Source organism: Cornus florida, unplaced genomic scaffold (assembly GCF_030987335.1).
Source record: "Cornus florida cultivar Cherokee Brave unplaced genomic scaffold, ASM3098733v1 CherokeeBrave_3.0.0_Hap2_Chr11, whole genome shotgun sequence".
In the NCBI taxonomy this organism is placed as follows: Eukaryota; Viridiplantae; Streptophyta; class Magnoliopsida; order Cornales; family Cornaceae; genus Cornus; species Cornus florida.
The window spans coordinates 94,190,215-94,211,960 of record NW_026775581.1 but is presented as its reverse complement, the minus strand read 5'-3'; the positions used below and the strand labels follow the sequence as shown (position 1 = coordinate 94,211,960).

At 32.7% G+C, this 21,746-nt stretch overlaps 1 protein-coding gene across 1 annotated transcript; it reads right to left on the bottom strand.

Moving 5' to 3' along the window:
• Positions 1 to 1,665: 1,665 nt before the first annotated feature.
• LOC132283864 (uncharacterized protein At5g41620-like) lies at positions 1,666 to 5,503 on the bottom strand. Its single transcript, XM_059785899.1, has 3 exons — positions 4,962 to 5,503; positions 3,989 to 4,114; positions 1,666 to 3,432 (listed from the first exon to the last, which is right to left on the bottom strand). Exons 1-3 carry the CDS (start codon positions 5,445 to 5,447, stop codon positions 1,912 to 1,914), a joined length of 2,133 nt encoding a protein of 710 aa, XP_059641882.1. The 5' UTR covers positions 5,448 to 5,503; the 3' UTR covers positions 1,666 to 1,911.
• Positions 5,504 to 21,746: the final 16,243 nt, after the last annotated feature.

Here is a 21,746-nt window from a genome sequence, read left to right as displayed (position 1 = left end):
ACCACAAAATATGTCAAGGCTCATACCAGCTCAATGGCAGGATAACCCAAATGAGTGTTTGGCATTAAAAACAAATAATAATAATAATAATAATAAATTAATAACTAATAAAATACTGCGTAACATCTTTTTAAGTCCAACAAAAAAGGTAAAATCTTTATTTCACATTTCAATTATTTGATCACAGAACTCTCTGTGCATTTGAGTTTAACAGTAAATTGCGTTATCGACTATAAATCAATAATTAACCTAATTAATGTTATTGGCAGCTTTTTTCTATAATTCATTACATGTTTGGTCTTACCTAATAGGATTTTAATTAAATAAATTGGATAGTTTAACTCATAAATTCAACTTATGAAACATAACTTTTAAACTTTTAAATTGTGAGGGCATTAATGTGTGGCTTGTGTTTGGACATGGATATCCAAAAGTAAGAAAGTAGCATTTCAAGATCAACCAACACGTTTAAAATAACAAAATCAACCGGATTAATATATTGGGATCACTCTCATCCTATCCTATGTAGCCTATCATCTCTAGTGGACCACTAAGATGCACTACCAACAACAACCCCACCGTTTCTAGAGTATCCTCTCTAGTGGACCACTAAGATGCACCACCGTAAATGGCTATGACTTACTCTCTATCTCTCCACCCAAATATCCTACATATTTAATCCTAATCTTCTACAAATCCCTAAACTCAAAAATCTGTATAAAGACTCCAATACACCAAAATTCTGATAACTCTCTCAGCACTCCACAATTCTCTCCACAAGTGTGGAAGATTCCAGAATCCATCCCTACACGTCATGCGACAACATAGAGAGTCCTCCTTAGGGCTCGCATGTCACTTGTGTAGCACAACCTCCCTTCAAATCGGTGGGGCACGGCATTCAGCTCCCTTCTCGTTCTTCTCGTTTATATAAAAGAATTAACTCCAATTTTGAATTCAAATTTCTAATCATCCTCCAATATAGGTTAGATTTAAACATAATAAAGCATGTCTATACTCCATAGTAGTGCTAACTGCACAAAAATCTTATAAATAATTCATGCCCCAAAGCACATTCAGACCAATAAATTCTTGCCATAACCTTAAAACTCACTAAGATTTGTGCTGAGTGCTCACACTAAGATCTGGATACAAGAAATATGAGCAGATGTGCTTTGCTGTCTCTTTATGACCCAAAGAAGAAAAAGATAATGTTCCGATCATTAATTCTTTGTCCTTTCTTTTTAAAGCTCTTTCAGTTCATAAAGTGACCCCTCTAAGATTCTAACTCACACTTGACAATCCCAGTGCACCAAGCAATTGTCCTTTAAGCTCTTCCATAAAGCTCAAGAGAAAAAGACATAAATAAACAACATGTACAATAAGGCATTTACTCTTTAGAAGGAGAGAGATTTTTTTTTTTTTTTTTTGGGGGGTGTGGGGGTGGGGGGGAATTAGAAGGAGAATGTGATTGTGAGAATATAGGGTTCCAATACATTGAGTGAGGTGACCATTATGTATGTGACATTGGCATGTTATCACTCATTTATATGCATGAATATAAGATGAAAGACATGCGTAGCATAACCACTTCCACATCAAGTTACAGAAAGAAATGAAGTGGATTTCAACCTAAAGCAAATACCAGAAAGCTAAAGAACTCAAAACTATCGAAATTCTCAGACTCCCATCTGATCTTTTAGCTATTATACCGACACTGGGTGTACAGAATTCAATTCCAAAAATTACAGTAAAAGGAAGACGGCTATAATTTTAATACAACGAGTTGAATTCAAAATGTACCTTGGCCAATATTCACAAAACGCAAATTCTCAGTGGGGAAGTCAAGCCCGAATATATCCCATGAGAGCCTAATAATAGAAACTTACTCTCAAGCTAACTGAATCACATAATCTAGGAGGAAACTCTTGAAGCTTTTAAACGAGAGCGCGAGCGCTGACCCCTTGTCCTCGCTTCAAGTAGCTTTGCCTTCAAAGTATTCTCTTTTAAGTCCACGGGCAATTTTGAAGATGACTCAGATATGTCAAGATCCTGGGATGGGAGTCTAGCTGTCCATTGTCTTACTGGGCTGGCAGTTCTCCTCCACTCAGGGTTGCCACAAGAAGCTACTCTGTATTCATTTTCATGATGCACATTCGCAGACTCCGATAACAATAGCTGACTTCTTATTAAGTTGTCGATAACATTCTGTGAGTCCAATCTGTGGGTTCCCTCAGATTTATTCTTTCTTTCATAATCGCCCTCTTCTGTAGCTTCACAAATTTCAGACTTCCTAGAAATGCTTGTTTCAGCAGGGTTCCGTTCTCCAGTTCTCCTCTGTTCTTTATCCACAACCTGAGATACATTCTCGTTACGTGATGTGGCCCTAGCCATCTGTTCTTCAAACTTCACCTGCAAGTTGGTAATGTTACGACCTTTTATTGTTTCACGAGATGCAAGCTTTTTCTTTGTTTGATTTGGTTTCACCATTTCATCTATATGACTTTCCTCAGCTTCATCTCCATGTGATTTGATGTCACCAGAACTTGGTTTGTTTAGCTCAAAACAATGTGAATCACTGTCTGCAGAATCTTCTTCGTCATCCACATCTTGAGGAGCACTAACAGCCACATTTAGAGGAATGGATTCCATAGAATTTCGGCGAAGGTTGGGACCCCTTGTCACCAAATTATCATTAATCGTTGGATTACTAGTTCGTTTAGCTTTTAGAAAGGTCTCTATTTCAGAGCTCAATTTGTCTATTATTGAATTTTTTTCACCTAAACCATTTTGTTTCATCTGCATTCTTTCATCAAGCCATGATTCAGATATATGGAGAATCAACCGATCACGATCAGCCCTGTCTGCCCAATCTTTGTCAGATTTCTGTTTCAAAGCATGCACCTCTTGTTCATAATCTTTTATTTCCCAAGCAAACTCATCACAAAGGTCTTCCAATAGCTTCCGTGATTTTCTCTCCCTTTCCAGCTCTTTCAAAGCATTAGCAAGAGAAGTCTTAACATCATAAAGCTCCCGAGCTAACTTCCTGTGCAGACCCTCAGAGCGTTTCCTCAACTTCCTCTCGTCTTCCAGTTCATCCCTCACAGACTGAATGGCAGCACTGATCCGATCATGCTCCTTGCTCTTCCTAGCTACTTTATCTTCTGCAATTTGCTTCATTAATTCATCTCTCTCATGCCTATCAGCTTGCTGATCTCGAACCAACTCTTTGATCCGTGCACGGGCATGATCTAGCTCCCTTTTCAATGCTTTCACCAGTGACATATTCGATGTATGCTGTTCCTCCAGGCTCCATATTCGATTTAATACTTTTAGCAGTTCCGTAGATGTTTTGAGGCTATAACCCGTCTCACCAATCCTTCCCTTAAAGTCTAAAGAACTGGTAGGAGTGACAGCAGGGTTGTAGGGTGCCAGCTGAAACCCATGTAACAGGAACAAGAGTACATAAGTTTTAGCAAACGATGGACGTTTAAAAGGTAAACTAGAACTGCTTGTAAATGAGTAAAAGCATGTCAGGTAACATGATTTGTGTGGCTTATTACAAATTAATAGATAAATTTAATTTAGAGAAGGATTATTACAATAAGTGATGTCTTTTACGTAGCATTTAAAAGTACTACATCCTTGCAAAAATATGAGCATCAGAAAACATGAGATCATCCTTAGTTAACACTGTTGCCTATTCCATATGGATGGTTACCTAGGATAAGATACATTGAGCCGGTGACCTATTAATCTCAGCCAATTCAATCCCATGCATTCTCATTGCATGCAGGAATCATCTCTCAGTCACTCTGCCTAATTCTACTTAAATTAGATTCAGTGTAGAATCGGATCAAAAAATGCTAGGACAAGACCAATTGTAATTTAATTGGAAATGACTATTGCTCTTGTATTCTCCCTGAATTGATTTATTAAAAAATAAATAAATAATGGCCAGTTTATCGTGAAAGAAATACAATGCTATTACCTCCATAGAACTGCCATAACTTGCAGGAGATACAGGTTGTCTAGCATGATTGCTCCTTTCAATTGATCGATGATGTTGCATTAGTGAAGCGGCAACATGCCTCCTCAAACTGCTTGCACTCCCCGGCTGCTAGGAGAAATCAACAAAAAATTTAGTAGAGAGATGAGAGGAAGCACCAAAGCAGAATATCTTAGAAGTTCCAACTTTCATGGATGATACAAAACATTAGTGAATTTCCAAAGCACGGAGTTAATTCCGATAAACAAACCAACTAAACAATCCTCATCACTCACCCCATGTAACTTCTATATAATTCATACCTAATATAATCATTCAAGGATGTATAAGTAACAGAATGTGAATTTATAGTGAAAGCATAATAGCAAAAGGCGATTCAAGAGTTATATGTCACCTCAAATCAAAATTTGAAAGTTACAAAAATATCTGAAGAATGTATAAACTGTAACAAACCTGGGAACAAAATCAATTAGTGCCAAAAGAGAACAGACAAGAATAAACTCAATTAACAACAAACAAATGGGATGGTCAAACACAATAATATCCAAAAACAAAACAAAAAGTAGCAACTAAAATAAAAAGTAAATAGGTAACAACAAACACATATGAACAAGAAAACATGTGTGTGATGTGTATAATGGCAAATGAAACAAAATCACCACGAAAACATTGCAATTATTAATTATAGCAACAACCCTATAAACACAATAATTTTACAAATTAAAAGATATAATCAACAATTGATTGAACTCAACAACAAAAGCAACCCAAAACAGAATAATCAAAACAAATAATCATTTACAAAATTTAATACAAATTAATTGCAAGAAAATCACCAAACCCCCAATTGGACAAACCCAAAATTACAAAGAACCCAATCGATCAATACCCACACAAATATATGTATAATCACATATACATATATGTATGTAAATGTAAGAAAGAAGAATTGTACCACGTCAGGGGAGCTAGGTGGAGGATCGGGTAAAATGGTGGCGGTGGAGGGGAGGTCGAGGCCCTGGTCCTTGTAAAGGTGGTGGTGGTGGTGGTGGTGGTGGAGGCGGCGCAGCCTAGGAGGGGGACCATTAACACCGTGGTGCATTTTAGAGAGGGGAAGGTGGTAATGATCGAGCTCCCAAAGAGTGGCAGCGAGTTTTCTAGCAGAGACTGTGTGAGGAGGCTGAAGCTGAGGCAGAGGCTGAGGATGTGCTTTATTAGTATTAATGATGATGCTATCCTGCGCACCACCAGCCGCTACTGGAGTGGTTTGTCCCCCTCTTTTCCCCACCAACACTCCAAGCTTCAACTTTTCCCCCAAATTTTCTTGCTTTTCTGCTGGCCCTCCCCCACTTTTTTCTGAGCTTTTCATATCTCTACACTTTCTCTCTCTAGTCTCTCTTTTTGAACTGGGTATGGTAAGTGTTGTTGTTCTCTCTCTCATCGCGTCTCATCTCACCCACTTAGTGACTTTAATTTCTTTCTTCTTGTAATGTACAGTTGTTCTATTCTTCTTGTCTACTTGGCTTTCATGGATTAATGTTGAACCACACGTGGGGGGCCTAGTGAAGTGCGAGTGTATTGAGTAGTCTGAGACCGTACTATTGCAGTTGTAGTTATCTACTGTATTACTTAAGAATGCGAATGTAGGTCTGTCGGCCAATTTTTTGGTACACATGTACTTCACTTTAATAGAGAGATTTGGAGTCAGATGTGATACAATTAAGTTGATTTTTTATTTTTCTTTTCCTTTTCCTTTTTCATTTTAGAAAAACTTTGTCGGAGTAAACTCTAAGATGATTTATAAATTTTGAATACACGCAACTGTTTATAAATTACATCAGTAATTACAAATTTAAGTTTTACTTTCTGAGACTTGGATTAGACTGATTCTCAAAAACTTATTAGTTGTCCGTGCAAGTTTTAATTTGAAGTTTTGATATATGAAATAATGTGATTAGTAGATGATTAAATTATATTTTCTTTATATGAAATGGACATAATGTCACCCCTCTTAGTGTTTTAGTTTTTTAATTTACATTTTTTTTTTTTGCCCTTTTTGGTTCCCTTTGTGCACCCTCCCCTTCCCCTCTAACAATGAAACACTAATCCCCAACATTCTTGCTAAAAAAAAAAAAAAATTAAATTGTTTCCCTTTTTCAATTTTTTTTTTTTTTTTAACTCATTTTAATTTCCTTTCCTTTTCATCTTGGATATCCAAAAACAAGTTACAATATATAAAAGTGATTAAGACTTTCATTATCTTTTATCTACTTCATATACATGTTTGTAATGTTATTATTAGGCAAAAGTGCAAACAACCCCTTTGAACTATCACAAATTGACATTTTACCTTCCTGTACTACAAAAATGAACAAGTCAGTACCATAACTATCCAAATCGTGCAAATTAACCCTTGAGACGCAATTCCGGCCACTTTTCAGTCGACCTCATTGTAGATTTACAAAACTACCCATTGTAATTAAGAAAAAAAAAATACGAAAATAAATAATAAACATGAAATACCCTCAATGCCGCTCATGTGATACACACTCAGTTTTCAAGTAACCGTGGCAGACTCTCATACGCTGACACAGTAATCCAATCACTGTCGCCATCGATGACTCATTTGCCGATAACAGTGGTCACCACGGAAGTCCTAAATCACCTCATGGCGCTTTAGATCGTCATCACTACCAGCGTAGGGGCAACCTCTGCCACACTAATTTGCTTCTTCCCTCATCAATCACCGTCGCCACTAACTTCACCGGTATCAAGGCAACTTTCCGACATGGCCTTCAACTGTGGCCACCTGTTCTGCCACGTGCCTCCAACGTCTACTTCCACATAGTTGCTGTAGGCGATGCTTTTCACACACGCACAACCTCACCAACGAGATGGCAGATCTGCAACCATACCTAACTAAATTATGCAGAGCACCAACGAAAAGAGCAGCCCATAGAGGCAAAGACTTAACACAAACTACCAGCCCAACATGTCTCCAAGGTCTTTAGCCATACCCAACCTCGCAATCTACCTCTGATTGTAGCTGAGAGAGCTTTTTATCGCCGACGATATACTCCTAAAGAGATACCAATCCCTGCACACAATTATATTCACATTGCGGCCACGATTTTTATCAACTATGCTCCAGTACTGATAGTTTTGGAGTATTATCCATAATTGCCGCTGTCTCTCTCTTTCTCTACAAGCTTAAATGGATCTTCATCTCTCCTTCTTTAATACACACGTATATATATATGATAATATATATATATATATATATATATATATATATATATATATATATATAAAATACAGAAAAACACACACACACACACATATATATATGTATGTCTTACCTTATACTTTGTTCTTCAAATTTGTTTTAGTGTTTGGTGCAAAGGTGGAGCAGATTAGAGGCTAGATGGAAGAAGAAAAATGAACAGATGGGTTCATTTACAGGCAAAGGGTTACAACGGTAATTTTTCAGGGTAATTTCGGAATTAAAAGAAAATGACAGTCACGTGCTGACATTGTGGGTTGGAAAGTAGCCAGAATTGAGTTTCAGGGGTTAATTTGCACGATTTGTGATAGTTTTTCTTTTTTTTAGTTAAAGAACGATTTGTGATAGTTGTGGTACTAACTTGTTCATTTTTGTAGTATAGGGGGTAAAATGCCGATTTGTAATAGTTCGGGGGGTTGTTTACACTTTTGCCTTATTATTATTTTATTTAAAGATAGTTGGATTGAAGGCTTCTTAAATAAACTTTATCTCAACGTGACATTTAACTCAACTTCAATCTGTACTCAAATCTTGGAAATCCGGTTAGAAAAGGGTTTGAAAAGTTTTGGATTAATTACTTTGCGTTGTAAATAACAAAACAATTATTCAGTCTCAAAAGTAGAAAAGTAGTCAAAAACTTTCAAAAAAATATCCAAATCTATAGGAAAAAGAAAACTAAGAGAATATCAAATTTTAACTCTCTTTGCATTAAAAGTTGGGTTCTTACATTAATCATTGTTCACTTGGTATTGAAAATTGATCGTTCATGAGAAACAGTTGATTAAAGATATTCAATTCTTGTTATCTCATAGGGATAAATTTTCACTCAAAATCATTCACAAAGAAGGGAATTAAAGTTCCTATGTATTTCTCTTATTTTCCTCCCTTCTTATTATAGAGCTTGAATGTAACTGATTTCATGTTTATGTTAGGGGTGGCAATTTAAGTCAAAATCCATTAAACCGTTAAAATCCGCTCACTAAAATTAAATTATTTGGGCACTCAAATTTAAGTGAGTGGATAACAATGGATAAAAAATAGGTACTTATACAATTTCATGGTCAATGATGGGTTAAAAGTAAGTAATCTTAACCCATTAATCCACTCAAACAAAACCCTCATTTCTTTCTCCTCCATTTCTCTCTTCTCTGTTTCTCTCATTCTCTTTCATCTTTTTCATTTCTTTTCACATTTTTTTCTCCCTCCTCTGATTCTCTCTCTTCCCTATCCTTCCCTTCTTTTTTTTTTTTTTTTTTTTTTCTCTAACCTGGCTTCTTTTATTTTCTTTTCTTTTTGGGTAAAGTACAACACCACCCTTTTAGGTTTGCCAAAAAGACACACAGATATAACTTACCTCTTTTTTGGACAATGACACCCCTTGAAGATTGAAAAGTGAACAAAGGCACCCCATGTAGCCAACTGGCATGAAAAATTGACCAAATTGCCCTTTGAACATTTAGTGGACCTTTTTAATTTTACAAGTTAAAAAATTGGATGAAACTACCCCTTATGAACAATTTATGCGTACAGCCACAATGCTAGGAATATAGACTACACATATATATACATCCCTGAAACAGATGAAAAATTGTACATCTCTGTAATCATCTCCTACTTTACAAGTTAATAAATTTATTGAATCTATCCCTGGTGAACAATTTATGTATCCCTGTAATATGGTAGGAGATGACTACATATATATATATATATATACCTGTACAACCTCTAAAACAGTTGAAGAATAATACATGGCCAACATTTGACACTAATAATTACATAACCTATCATTACACAACCAACATTTAACTTCATAATTTGTAAATTAATAGATAAAATAGTAAAGAAAATATGAACAAAATTTTGGTTAAAAAAAAGCCCCATATTTTTTGTAAATTAATATATAAAATAGTAAATAAAATAGGAAAAAAATTTTGGTTAAAAAATAAACCTAATTACAAATTCTATATCCAACAAATTTCACGTCACATAAAATTGATTAAAAAAAAATCCTAAATCAAAAACCCTATATACAACATATTTCACAAAATAACAACAAATTGGTAATAAAATCCTCAATCAAAAACCTTAAGAAACGTCTCAATCACTAAGGTTACAGAACGAAACACCAAGTCAGAGAGAAAAAATGAGGAGATCAGGCTTACGGGAAAGGTCCTCTTGAACAAAAGTAAGCACATGTGGTGATTGTATTGACGAGATCGTGAACAGCCAAACACCAAACATTGAGTAGAACAACTAAATCAACCGAACACTGGTTGGTCTTGACGAGATCGCGAACTACCAAACAAGCAGAAACCACCAAAACATCAAACGATTGAGAGTTCCAGAACTAGGGTTTCAAAATTATCATGGTGACAAACTTAAGGTTTCAAAGAGGCATAAATGGTGATACGAAGAAAAGAAATGAAAGGTTAGAAGAGAGAGAAAGAGACGATATGTGGTTGCTGGTTAGAAGATTAAGGCATTCAACGAGTTAGGGTTAGGTAGGATAATCGTTTAATTTGGCGCCAAGTGACGCTCAACTTTCAGGGGCAATTGCATCATTTTGACAAGTATGATATTTTGCAATAAATCTGTATTTAATATTAAGGGGTAATTTTATCTTTTCATATGATTTAAGGTCTTATTTGGATGGAATTTCATAAAGGAGGGTGTCATTGTTCCAAAAATAGGTAAGTTGTATCTTTGTGTCCTTTTAGCAAACCTCAGGGGGTGTTGTTGTACTTTACTTTTTTCTTTTCTTTTCTTTTTTTTTTTTCTTTTTTTTTTTTTTTTTTTTTTTTTGCATTCTCTTTCCTCGATGGTTCTTTTCTTCTTCTTCAGTTTTTTTTTTTTTTTTTTTGGTGATATCTCTCTCTTTCTTCACTCTTCCTTCAAATTTTGTTTTATTGTATAAAATAAATGACCAACAATTAATTAAAACCCTTGCTCAAAATTTCTTTTTTAAAATATATGTAATTAATATTATTGAGTAAGTTGAATAGTGACTTTTCTCAAAATAAAAAATATATATATATTGTAATTCTTGAAATAAAAAAATATATATATTATTAATGTTTGAAATCAAAAAATTAATGTAAGAACAAATTATTAATTTTCTTTTAACCATGGATGGTAGGAAAGTAAAAAATTTGCAACAGTAATGTTAAAAAAGAGGGGAAAGGAGGGGAGGGGGGTTGGAATGGGTTAACTCATTTGAGCAATTACCCATTGATGACCCACTATTAGTGGGTTGAGAATGGTTACTGACCCATTCATAACCAACCCATTTCAAACCCACTCAAAACTCGTCCAAACCCATCCAATTGCTACCTTTAGTTTATGTTAATGAAATACTTCTTGGGCAAAAAAGCATAAAACCCCCATCAACTATCAAAAATTAGTATTTTACCTCCTAGACTACAAAATCAAGCAAGTTAGTACCATAATTATCAGAAATGTGTAGTTTGCCCCCCGGCAGTCATTTCCGGCACATTTTCGGCCAACAGATGGAGCCCGTGAGTTAACTTTTATATAATTCCATAATTTCCCTGCAATATAACCATTGTAGTCATGTGCCTATAATTGAGATTGTTTCATTTCTTTTTCCTTCAATTGCAACTGCTCCCTCTCTCCAAGTGTTGAAAAATACTCCATCAAAGTTAAAGAAGTTAAGGTTAGATGGGTGTATAATATATATATATATATATATATATTGTTTAATATAAAAGCAACACAAAAACATCATGAAAAATACCAACATCAAAATACAAAAATCAAAAGAAACATAAAGAAAAATTCAAAAATAAAAAGTCACTTAAAGTTTCAGATGAGAGAAAGGCTAAAAACCCGAAGTATTGGGCTTTCAATATCGGATTGCAGTCGCCAAGGGTGAGAGTTGGTGGAAACTTACGGAGATGGCGCCAATAGGGCTTAGATGGAAAAGAGAGGAAGGAAAAAATGGGCAGTTAGAGAGAGAAAGAGAGGTGTGGGAGCAAGAGGGAAGAGAAGAAGAGAGAATTTGTTTCGTCGTGTGGAAAGAGCTTTATTTCCCAAATTTAGTTTTATTTACCTTTTTTTAAAATGTTAATTATAATAGACATTTTTGTAAATGTACAATGACGGTGGCCGAAAATGACTGTCAGAGGGGCAAACCTAAGTCACATAGAGTAGGAGCGGGAGTACGAGACTGGCATATCCCAAAAAATATTGGAACGGGAGCGCCGCATTATAAATATATAAAATATTAATTTATAGTAGTAAATATATGTTTTAAATAAATTTCATGCAAATAAAAAGACAAAATAGTGAATCAAATATGAGTCCATTACAACCAATATAACATGTTTTATAAAAATGCATAAATTAACAAACATGACAATCAAACAAATTGCTTTATAAAAATAAAAACATAACAATGAATAAGGCATAATAGAAAAAGCAAGGTTCAAAAACATTGTCTTTTATACATTTAACCTGCTTTAAACTTTCAAGATGACAATCATTGTCTTTGAAATAGCAATGTTCAAAAGCATATGAAAAGTATATGAAATAGCAGAGAGAATATGAAATGATGGAACGAGAATAAGACTATAAGAGTGAATCAAGAGTCAATTACTAGTGAAAGAAGTTCAAGAATCACGAACCCAACACTTAATAGCAGAGAGAAAATTGAGAAATCACAATCAGAATATGAAAAGTTATTCATTCATTTATTTTTTTTACTAATAAATAAGTATTATTAAATATTAAGTATATTGTTATATTATTTGATTTTTACCTATAAAGGACACAGTTTACTTAATTAAATTAAATTGATTACTTTTTGACGTAGTTAACCTTATTTGGTCTATTTAAGTTGGGGGTAAAATCGAAATTTTCTCAAGATTCACACTAAATTCGTGAATTTATTGTTAAAAGTCGTCGAATTCTTAAACAAAATACACGATTTTACCTACATAATTCGTCAAATTGAACTTTAAAAACCAGTGAATTTAAGTTGAATTCGCGAATTCAAAAACATGAGAGCGTGAATTTTTGATGAATTCACTCTCAAAACGCCAATTCGCGCGCGGAGCAATGGAGTGCTGAGTTTGAGTAAATTATGTGACTTAGGGGCAAACTGTACATTTTTTATAATTGTGGTACTGACTTGCTCGATTTTTTAATTTAAAGAAGTAAAATACTGATTTTTGATAGTTGAGAGGAGTTTTATGCTTTCTTTTTTTTTTTTTTTACCTACTTGCCTTAAAGTTAAAAAAACCCTCATAATTTAGGAGTACTTTACAGTTTGAAGATACTGTAAACTCCTGTAATCTCCGTATTCATTTTAGATGTATATATATATATATATATTTATCTCTAGCTTATTCATGTTTTGAATGTTCATCTCCTATTGATTCTAGTATCCCCTCGGGGTGCGGTTTGCCCTGTGGTAAGGGCCCCTTGACTTAGTGTCAGAGTGTTCGAATCCCATCCCATCATCCCTCCCCTCTAACTTAACTCCCTAACCCCTCTAACAATCGCCAAACAAAAAAAAAATTCTAGTCTTCCCAACTAACCCTAAGTATTTCAACAAAAGCTCATTGAATTATATATATATTATTTGTTTTCGTTGGTGATGTTTCCTTTGGATTTTGATGAGGTCTTTAATTCCCAAAGTGTCAGACTTGATTTTAATTCGTTACTGGTTAGGACTCTTTCAACTGTGTTCTCTCTTTTCACAAAAAGCTGTTACAGTTTTTGGGAACATGTTAGACAACAAAATAGTGGAAAAGGTTATAAAATAGTGTCGGACTGGATCATCAAAATCTACTGCGTTCAATATGGTAGGGTATATGTTAAAGTTGTCACCAAAGTGTTCATGGAGTTTGAACTCAAGTGATTGTGAGAGTTCACTTCTAATTTCAAAAAACTGAGACCACTAATAAAAGTGTAATAATCAAAAGATTCAAACACAGCAGCCCAGTTGAGCTCAATCTCACTTGCTAGACTATTAATTACTAGGTATAACAAGGGTCATTTGTCCCACATCGGATCCAGATGAAAAAATGTTTGAGTATAAATAGATAGGCATACAGCACTACCTAACAATTTAATTTTTTAAGTAAATAGACAAGTGTTCACCCTAGGCCACTATTATGAAATCTAGAAATGTTTTTTTTTTTTTTTTTTTTAAATAGAAGCAACCATACAAATAAAACTACAAAACAAAAGAGGCATTTGCAAACAGAGCCTTTGAGACAGAAATGGGGATTGAATCCCAACACACCCACCAACTTATCCCATGAGAATGGGGCCATTTTGCACGCTACATGTGCTGACCTATTACCCAACCTTGGAGTCCAGTTTAGAGAAATGTTGTTCCCTCTGTCCAGCATAAACTTACAATCGCCAACAATCACATTCATAGCTTCCTCCGTCGGATTGAGCTCTATAATTGATTTACAGTCACTTTCCACATCTGTGTTTGACAAATTCCAATCCAAGCATGCTTGAAGGGCAACGCGCAACACCAAACCTTCTGCAACAGTGGCTGATGGTGTATGAGATCATTGATCCTGGATTTTATGGAATGACAAATGTGTATTCTTTGTGGTTATATGAAAATATGAAAATAATAATAACAAATCTAGTATTTAATGTCCACAACTGGATCTATGGTATATATATGAAAATAATAATAAAAAATCAGTTGAAGTAGACCATTGCAATCCTTCTCTTCTTTCAAAGAACCAGTTGTGGATCTATGGTATGTATATATGAAAATAATATAAAAAAATCAGTTGAAGTATACCATTGCAATCCTTCTCTTGTCTTCTCTTGTTTCAAAGAACCTTTGTGTAACGACTTTACCGGTGTGAAAAGATTTTTTTCATTAATCAATCAACTTAGCAAAGTCATACATAAGCATATTAAATTTTTTCTGTCATGCGAGGCATATTAAATTATTGACATAAAATATACGCATATATATATATATAACACAATATCTCATGTTTGGATTCTGTCCAATTTGCCAAACTTGCAGCCTAATTTTGTGGTAAACGGTCCAATTCTTTAATCATTAACACATTTTATTTCCTTTTATTCAACAAAAAACCAAGGTGGTTAAACAGAGTTTGTCTTTGCTATTAGTTGAAAAGTCCTCCATAAACACAACAAAAAAGGGATATATTTCTGTATTTGTATATAAAAAATTCAATAATGTACATTCTGTTAGCTTCTTATGACATCACAAGTGTTTCTTTAATGGTAAAGTAGGCTATATAATGTATTCAAAATGTGTAGTTGTGTGCTGATCATGATGGTGAAACTTCACCACTCTTTCAAATTTTTACTGCATAGTGATAAGCATCAGTCACATACATTACAAAGGCATATTCATCACACAAGTTAATTTTGTAAACAATGTGCCTATATATTTATACAGAAATGATTTTTGCCTACAGCTAAATGAGAAAATTATTCGCAATGAGAGTTTCTCGTGAAAGTTGGAGTGCCCAGGCTCAAACCTCTGTTAATCTAACTCTTCTTGTCATACCAAAATATATATATATATTCACATCAAGTATGATGATTTTTTTAATATGATTGTTTTTTTGACAATTACTTTTTTTACACTTAAATCATATTCATACTTGATATGGAAAAAAAATTATTCCTCATTAATGAGCAAAAGATCATTACTCTTATAGGATATGATTGTATATAATTAATGAAGGATGGTCTCTTGCTCAACTGTAAACAAAAAAATAATTCCACACCAAGTATAGTATCGTGAAATATGATCCAAGTGTAGAAAAGGTAATTAAAAAAAAAATCATAATAATCATATTCAACCGTCACCATGTTTAATGTGGATAAATTTCTTGCTTACGCTAGTGAGTAAGAAATCATTAATGCATATAAATATGTAGTGTGTGTGTCTATATATATATATATATATATATATGTATGTATGTATGCGTACCGAAATTATCTCTTGCACACTAGTGATAGAGCAAGAAATCTATCCATGCTAATTGTTGGATATAATTCTAAGGGTAAAAAAATGTAATTACTGAAAAACATAACAATCATATATAACGGTCATTATATTTGGTATGAATAAATTTATTTACGCATCAATGTGCAAGATGTCATTTCGGTGTATGTGTGTTATATATATATATATATATAGCAGGGCTAGGAATTTTAATTTTGGGGAGACTCCCATTATTGCAGAGTTGGGACGAACTAGTGTCATGTAATTACATATTGAAATATTTATTAATCAATCACAATATATATATATATATATATATATATATATATATATATATATATTATTCTTATTAATGAATAAATTGAAAAAAATACAATCCAAAAAATGATAAAATTAATAACCTAAATGGTTAGTAATAAATGAAATGAAATATATATATAGAGAGAGAGAGGGAAGATGAAACCATAAGTTACATATAAAAGAAGAAGTTGGGAAGAAAAAACATTGTTCAAGGTTAAATTTTATTCAACAATTGTTTTAATTTGGAAAAAAAAAAAATTTGATTACTTTGATTTCACTTTGTAAAAATATGTCATTATTAACTTAATGAAATATTAAGAGAAAAATATAACATTTTAACTAAACATAACACACTTAGCAAGAATAAAATTATAGAAATGCTAAGAAAAATATTAATATTTTAAATAAACAAAACACGATTAGCAAGAACTAAATAGAGAAGTGCCAAGAGATAATATAATATTTTAACTAAACAAAACAGAATTAGTTAGCAGGAACAAAATATAGAAGTGTTTTAATAACTTATAATACAAGAAATAGTTATAAAATATGTCATTAAACAAGTGACTAAAAATATTAGTATGTATAATGATACTATTTTTATTGGCATTCTTGTGATCTTGGTATGACAAAATTTTAATTTTTACTATTTCGCATAAAATCGACTAACGAGGAAGGTTCATGTATTTTTATTAAATATTATGAGGAGATATTAATGAAATTTTTTCTTCTAACTTTTGAATTCATATAGTGAATATTATAATTGTGTATATATAAGTTTAAACAACGATATAGTAGTAAAAACTAAAAACAATTAATTTATTTTTTTGTTGGACAAGATTTGAGCTCAAATTTAAATTTTGTATGAGTTTTGAGAAGATACAAATTATTTTTATTTGTAAATTCATAATTATTGAGGCAAATAAATAAGTGCTTCGAAAAATTTGGGGGTGGGGGGAGGGGGCATAAGTAGAGGTATTATATAAAATAATAATTTATGTGGGGATATAAAAAAAAAAATTTGAATGAATATTTTTATGAGTTTTGGGGGCCATAAGTAGACGTATTATATAAAATAATAATTTATGTGGGGTACAAAAAATATTTTGAAAAGTTTTGGAGAATAATGAATATGTTGATTACTGGAAATTGAAAGGAATGCCTTTGATCACATGGTAACGACTTTCCATTTTTGAGGCAGATTAAAGTTTTAGGTGAATGAAAACATTATTAAGAAGATTTCAAAAAGAATGGAAGCATTTCCTTAAATTTGCATGCACTTAAAAAGTCAACGTATCAAAGAAAAAAGAAAGTAATTTTGTGGTCATGAGTAACTGAGTAAGCTAATAAAAGCAGCACGAACATTTCAATTGTTAGGTAATTTATTTTTGTGTCGGCCCGTAATAATATTATTAAATATTTTTATGAATAAATTGATTTATACTAATATTTGTTCGAATTCATCATATCACTGCCAATCATAATCACACACCACATTATACACATATAATTAAATATTTCCAAATCATTAATAATGCATAATGATCAAAGTGATGGTGCTCATACAATGGGACACGTCGTGGTGATGTTATTGTGGAATAAAGAATGATTCAAACCTTATTATGAATGCTAACCAAACTTTAATTAGTTGATTAGTAGTTAGGATCATATTAATAGCAATACAATTATTTTATTACTAAAAAGCAACAACCGTGGATAAGTCAACATTATAAGGATATGAACAACCAGGTCAACTCCACCGTCCATTTTCAGATTCAAGTTCATCCTAGTACCAAAAAGAAAAATGAAAATTGGGGAAAAGATGAATTATTTGTCTTTAAAATTTAAAGTTTGCTTGCTTTATAACAACATTCATATATATAAATATATATATAGGGTTAAGTGTAAGAAACTCCTGAATTATGAGAAAATCTGCAACTAACATCCTTAACTATTAAAAATGCAAGAAATCCCCTTAAATATGTAAAAAAGTTGCAGATCACTCCATCCAGTGACTTGCCGTCCAGAAATGAGCGCGTGAGAATTACGCGACAAACAAATTGAGTTTTTTGTACAATAATGCCCTTCCATATATGAAAAGACCAAATTGTCCTATAGCTACCACCACTGTCTGCGACCACCACCATAACCACCACCAACATAACCACCACGAAACCCCCTAAACTCATGCCAAAACACACCGTTAAACCAAATCAAACCCATCATCATCACTACCACCTTCATCGGCATCTCAACGGCACACCATAAAACCCAATCGAACCAGTACACAAACCCACTACCACCACCCCAATCCCGCCACCACCATTACCAACCACAGCCCAACCTTCTCTCTATCAAACCCATCACATATTGTGAAACCGAAACCCCACAAACCCACTGCCACCACCCCCTTCAAACACAATCTCTGGTTCTCCCCAGGGAATGAAGGCGGCGTGGAACTACTACTCGGTGGCGTCGGATTCTGATCTGATAGCGTTGCACCAGATATGGTATGTCTGTTCAAGTGGAAGCACTTGTGGAGGATGATTGCGGAGCAATTTAGGGTCGAATATGTGGACTTCGATGAAAACGAGAAGTAGGTGACCGTCCTGATTGGAACGAGGAGGTCGGAGGATGAGGCGAAGCTCGACCGCTATGCAGTTAAGCCGCAACCAGCCCATCACTGTTCAGCCCACCTTGCTCATCGATCTTCTCCACCATCCGGGCTCATCCCCTCTACCACCGCAAGAGACGATGGCAGGGCAGGCGCAGGAGACAACGACAGCGAGATTCCGGCAACGACGAGAATGATTTGGGTTTTAAGCAACCACCGAGTTACGACTCGCTCGGTAACTCGTCCCAACCCAGTGGATCTAACGCGTCGTCTCCGTCGCCTTATCTCCTCATCCTCTGCCGCCATAATCGCCGTCGCCACCATCTTTTTCCTTCATTTTCTTCACGATTCCTTCTCCAATTGCCGAAATCAACAGCATGCTTCTTTCTCTCTTTAGTCTCCAATCTTATATATATATTTCTAGTAACTGAATTTATATAGAGTATATAAACACACACATATATATAAACAGTAGTGAATAATCATAAAGGTAAATCAGACTTTTTACTTTTTCGGTTAAGTCAGTCTCTGAAAGGGACTGAAATGCAACAAATTCATAATTCAGGGATTTTTTTTGTAATTCGGGGAGTTAGTTGCAATTTGTCAATAATTCTGAGAGTTTTTTTTTTGCACTTAACCCATATATATATATATATATATATATGGGGTACAAATGAATCCGGCTTAATTCACTAATTCGTCAAAAAAATATCTGAAGTGTGTGTATGTCTGTGTAGAAATGTGCATATAAGGTTCAAACACATGTATGAAATAATCCATGCACTTCATAGATACAGTACTTATATACACACTGTTTATTTATATTTTACGTTTGCATGATCATCATATCATAGCTATATTTAATTGTCTGTATAACAAAAAATGGGAAAACTACAATTACATAGAGTTACGAGCTTTAAATAATAAAATGGTTTATTTTAAAAATTCATTTTTCACTTCAATTGAATTAAGTAAAATAATTACATATGTATCAATAACTATTGTTTAGGTCCAAAATGTTCTCCAAACACTCATTTCAAAATACTAAAAATTATTCCCCTAAAATCAAGTATTTTTTTTAAATAATTTCTTTACTTGAAAAATAAGATTTTTCCTTTAACTTTAAACCATATAGTTGCAACTTTCATATATACACACGAGAACTTATACGAATAATAAAAAAGATTGAATATAGTATGGGGCAATTAAAAGTTAGTCCCTAAAAAGAAAAATATAATTAAACTCAAGAATATATAATTCGTCTTTGCTGTGGTGCATGCCTTAAGATGATCATCAATTTTTTGGCTAAATTAATTACATTTGTTTTATAAATAAATAATAATAATAATTGCTGCATTTGTTGGAGTACCATTTAATGAAACAACCATTTAGTTTTTTCATGATTTCTCTCCACTGCGTGTGTACTGTATATATATATATATTCATAGGAATTTTTTTACATTTGCACGTTTATATTGGTATGAATTATGAGATACGGTTAAAATTATACATATATATATATATTTATATATATAGGATGAATTTCTACTTACCAAGATTTTTTTTTTTTATACGTAATGAATTTTCACTAATTTTTTTTGTATATTTCTGAATTGACATTTAGAGGTTTGAACCGATATAAATTAGAACATACCGTTAAAATCTTTTGCACAACTATATATATGTTGTTTATTTATTTTATTTATTTTGGTAATATATACACCATAGGCAAAAATGTCAAGTTGAAAGTCAACTCAAAAATCTTGTTTTTCTAAATTTTATGAATGAAAGATTTATTTGATTTAGGAAGGATGTTTTGAAATAAGAGTTTGGAGAGTTTTTTGGATATAAATAATAATTATTTATGCATATGTAATTATTTTACCTAACTTTACCAAATTGAAAAATTAACTTTAAAAATAGATTGATTTGTTATTTAAGACTCCTAAATCTATTTAAGCGTACTTTTCTCAAAAAAAAAATTTGGTAAATTAATTGTCTCAATAATTGAAGCTCATATTTGCAATGAGGTCAACTACTATGTTCTTTATTGGGGAGACATATTGAAGTTCATCCCATTAATAAGAAGAAGAAGAAATCTTTGTGTTAATTTAAAATTAAAATTATAAATTTAGACTTGCATTTTCGACAAAAATTCATGCGCGATACACTATTATGTGATTCATTCGTAAAATTATATATGTATCCAATAAAATATAGAGAGTATATAAAATAGTAATGTGCATATAAATAGGAAAAATAATCCTCTTCGTGTATTTTCAAGCCTCAATCCAATATAAAAACTATCCTATCTTACTGGAATTAAGTTGATTATAAAATCTTTACATGACTGGTAGTTTTATAATGATACCGTGACACATTTTTTTCTATCAAAGCCGTGCGATACATTTCTAAAGCATACATAAATTATATGGATAAAAATCCTTGATGACTTTCTTATATCTTTATAGGTGGTGAAATTGGCTGTATAATTAAATAGATAAAATAATGTGTTTAATAAAGTTCCAACATCTAACCTTCGTTTTTAAAAAAGATAACTCGTTCTAACTTGACCATTGCCTATTAAAAAATATATATATATTTTTTATTTCAACGATATTTTCAGTATGGAGAGGTTGAGCCGACTGAGGTTGAAAGTTCAGAGTTTGCCTTTAGGGAGAAAAAATAGGGCCCGTGTAGGTTTGCTTTAATAGCGGACCACGTGTACAATGCATGTGTTGGACTTTCCACTAACATAATACAAAAATGACTTTACATAAGCTCAATTTTTTTTTAATTAAATAATAATAATAATAATAATAATAATAGAAAAATAATAATAGATGTTCCTCCTTTACAACTTACACTTCCCTTGAATTTATTATAATAAATGAAAAAATTAATTATTACATTTTTTTTATTTAAAAAACATGAAGTCTGAATGTATTTTTTAAAAGTAATAATGTCATAGTTATTCATAATTACTTGGGAGGTTTAAAATTTTACTATCTTAGTTGAGACATATCCACTTAAAAACTTGATAGTCCATTTTAAAAGGCAATAAATATAATTAGGCTAGAGTATTTAGTTATATAAACAAATCATAATAATCAATAAGCTTATTATAGCTTGCAAACAAGAAAAAAAAAAAAAAAAAAAAAAAAAAAAAAACTAAGAAGGTTATCTTGTTAGAAAGAAATTGTTGAATGAGCTAGAGGTTCAATAGGATCAAATTCTCATTAAATTGTTAATTTTATTTGAAAATTTTTCGGTCTCGTGTAACTAAAATTTAGTTTTCCATCATTAATCACAATCTTGCATGATGTCATAATCCCATTGCAATAACTCTTGGTTTCTCTTAATTTATTAATTTTGGTATCACACCAATACACGTACTTATTTGTTTTTTTCTTGTTAGATAAATGCCCACACACAAACTATAAATGTTTAGTATAAAATTTAAACTCTTCACCACTCATGTCAATAAAAAGAAGTTATGCTAGCTAAGCTAATGCCGGATAGGTTATTAACTTTTTGCTTTGCCATAACGAATATTGCC

Excerpts from the sequence above, each read along its gene's own strand:
- LOC132283864 (XM_059785899.1), bottom strand. The coding sequence starts at position 5,447 with ATGAGAGAGAGAACAACAACACTTACCATACCCAGTTCAAAAAGAGAG. Across the intron at positions 4,115-4,961 it reads CACCTAGCTCCCCTGACGTG|CCGGGGAGTGCAAGCAGTTT; the intron begins GTACAATTCTTC and ends TTCTCCTAGCAG. Across the intron at positions 3,433-3,988 it reads GTTATGGCAGTTCTATGGAG|CTGGCACCCTACAACCCTGC; the intron begins GTAATAGCATTG and ends CATGGGTTTCAG.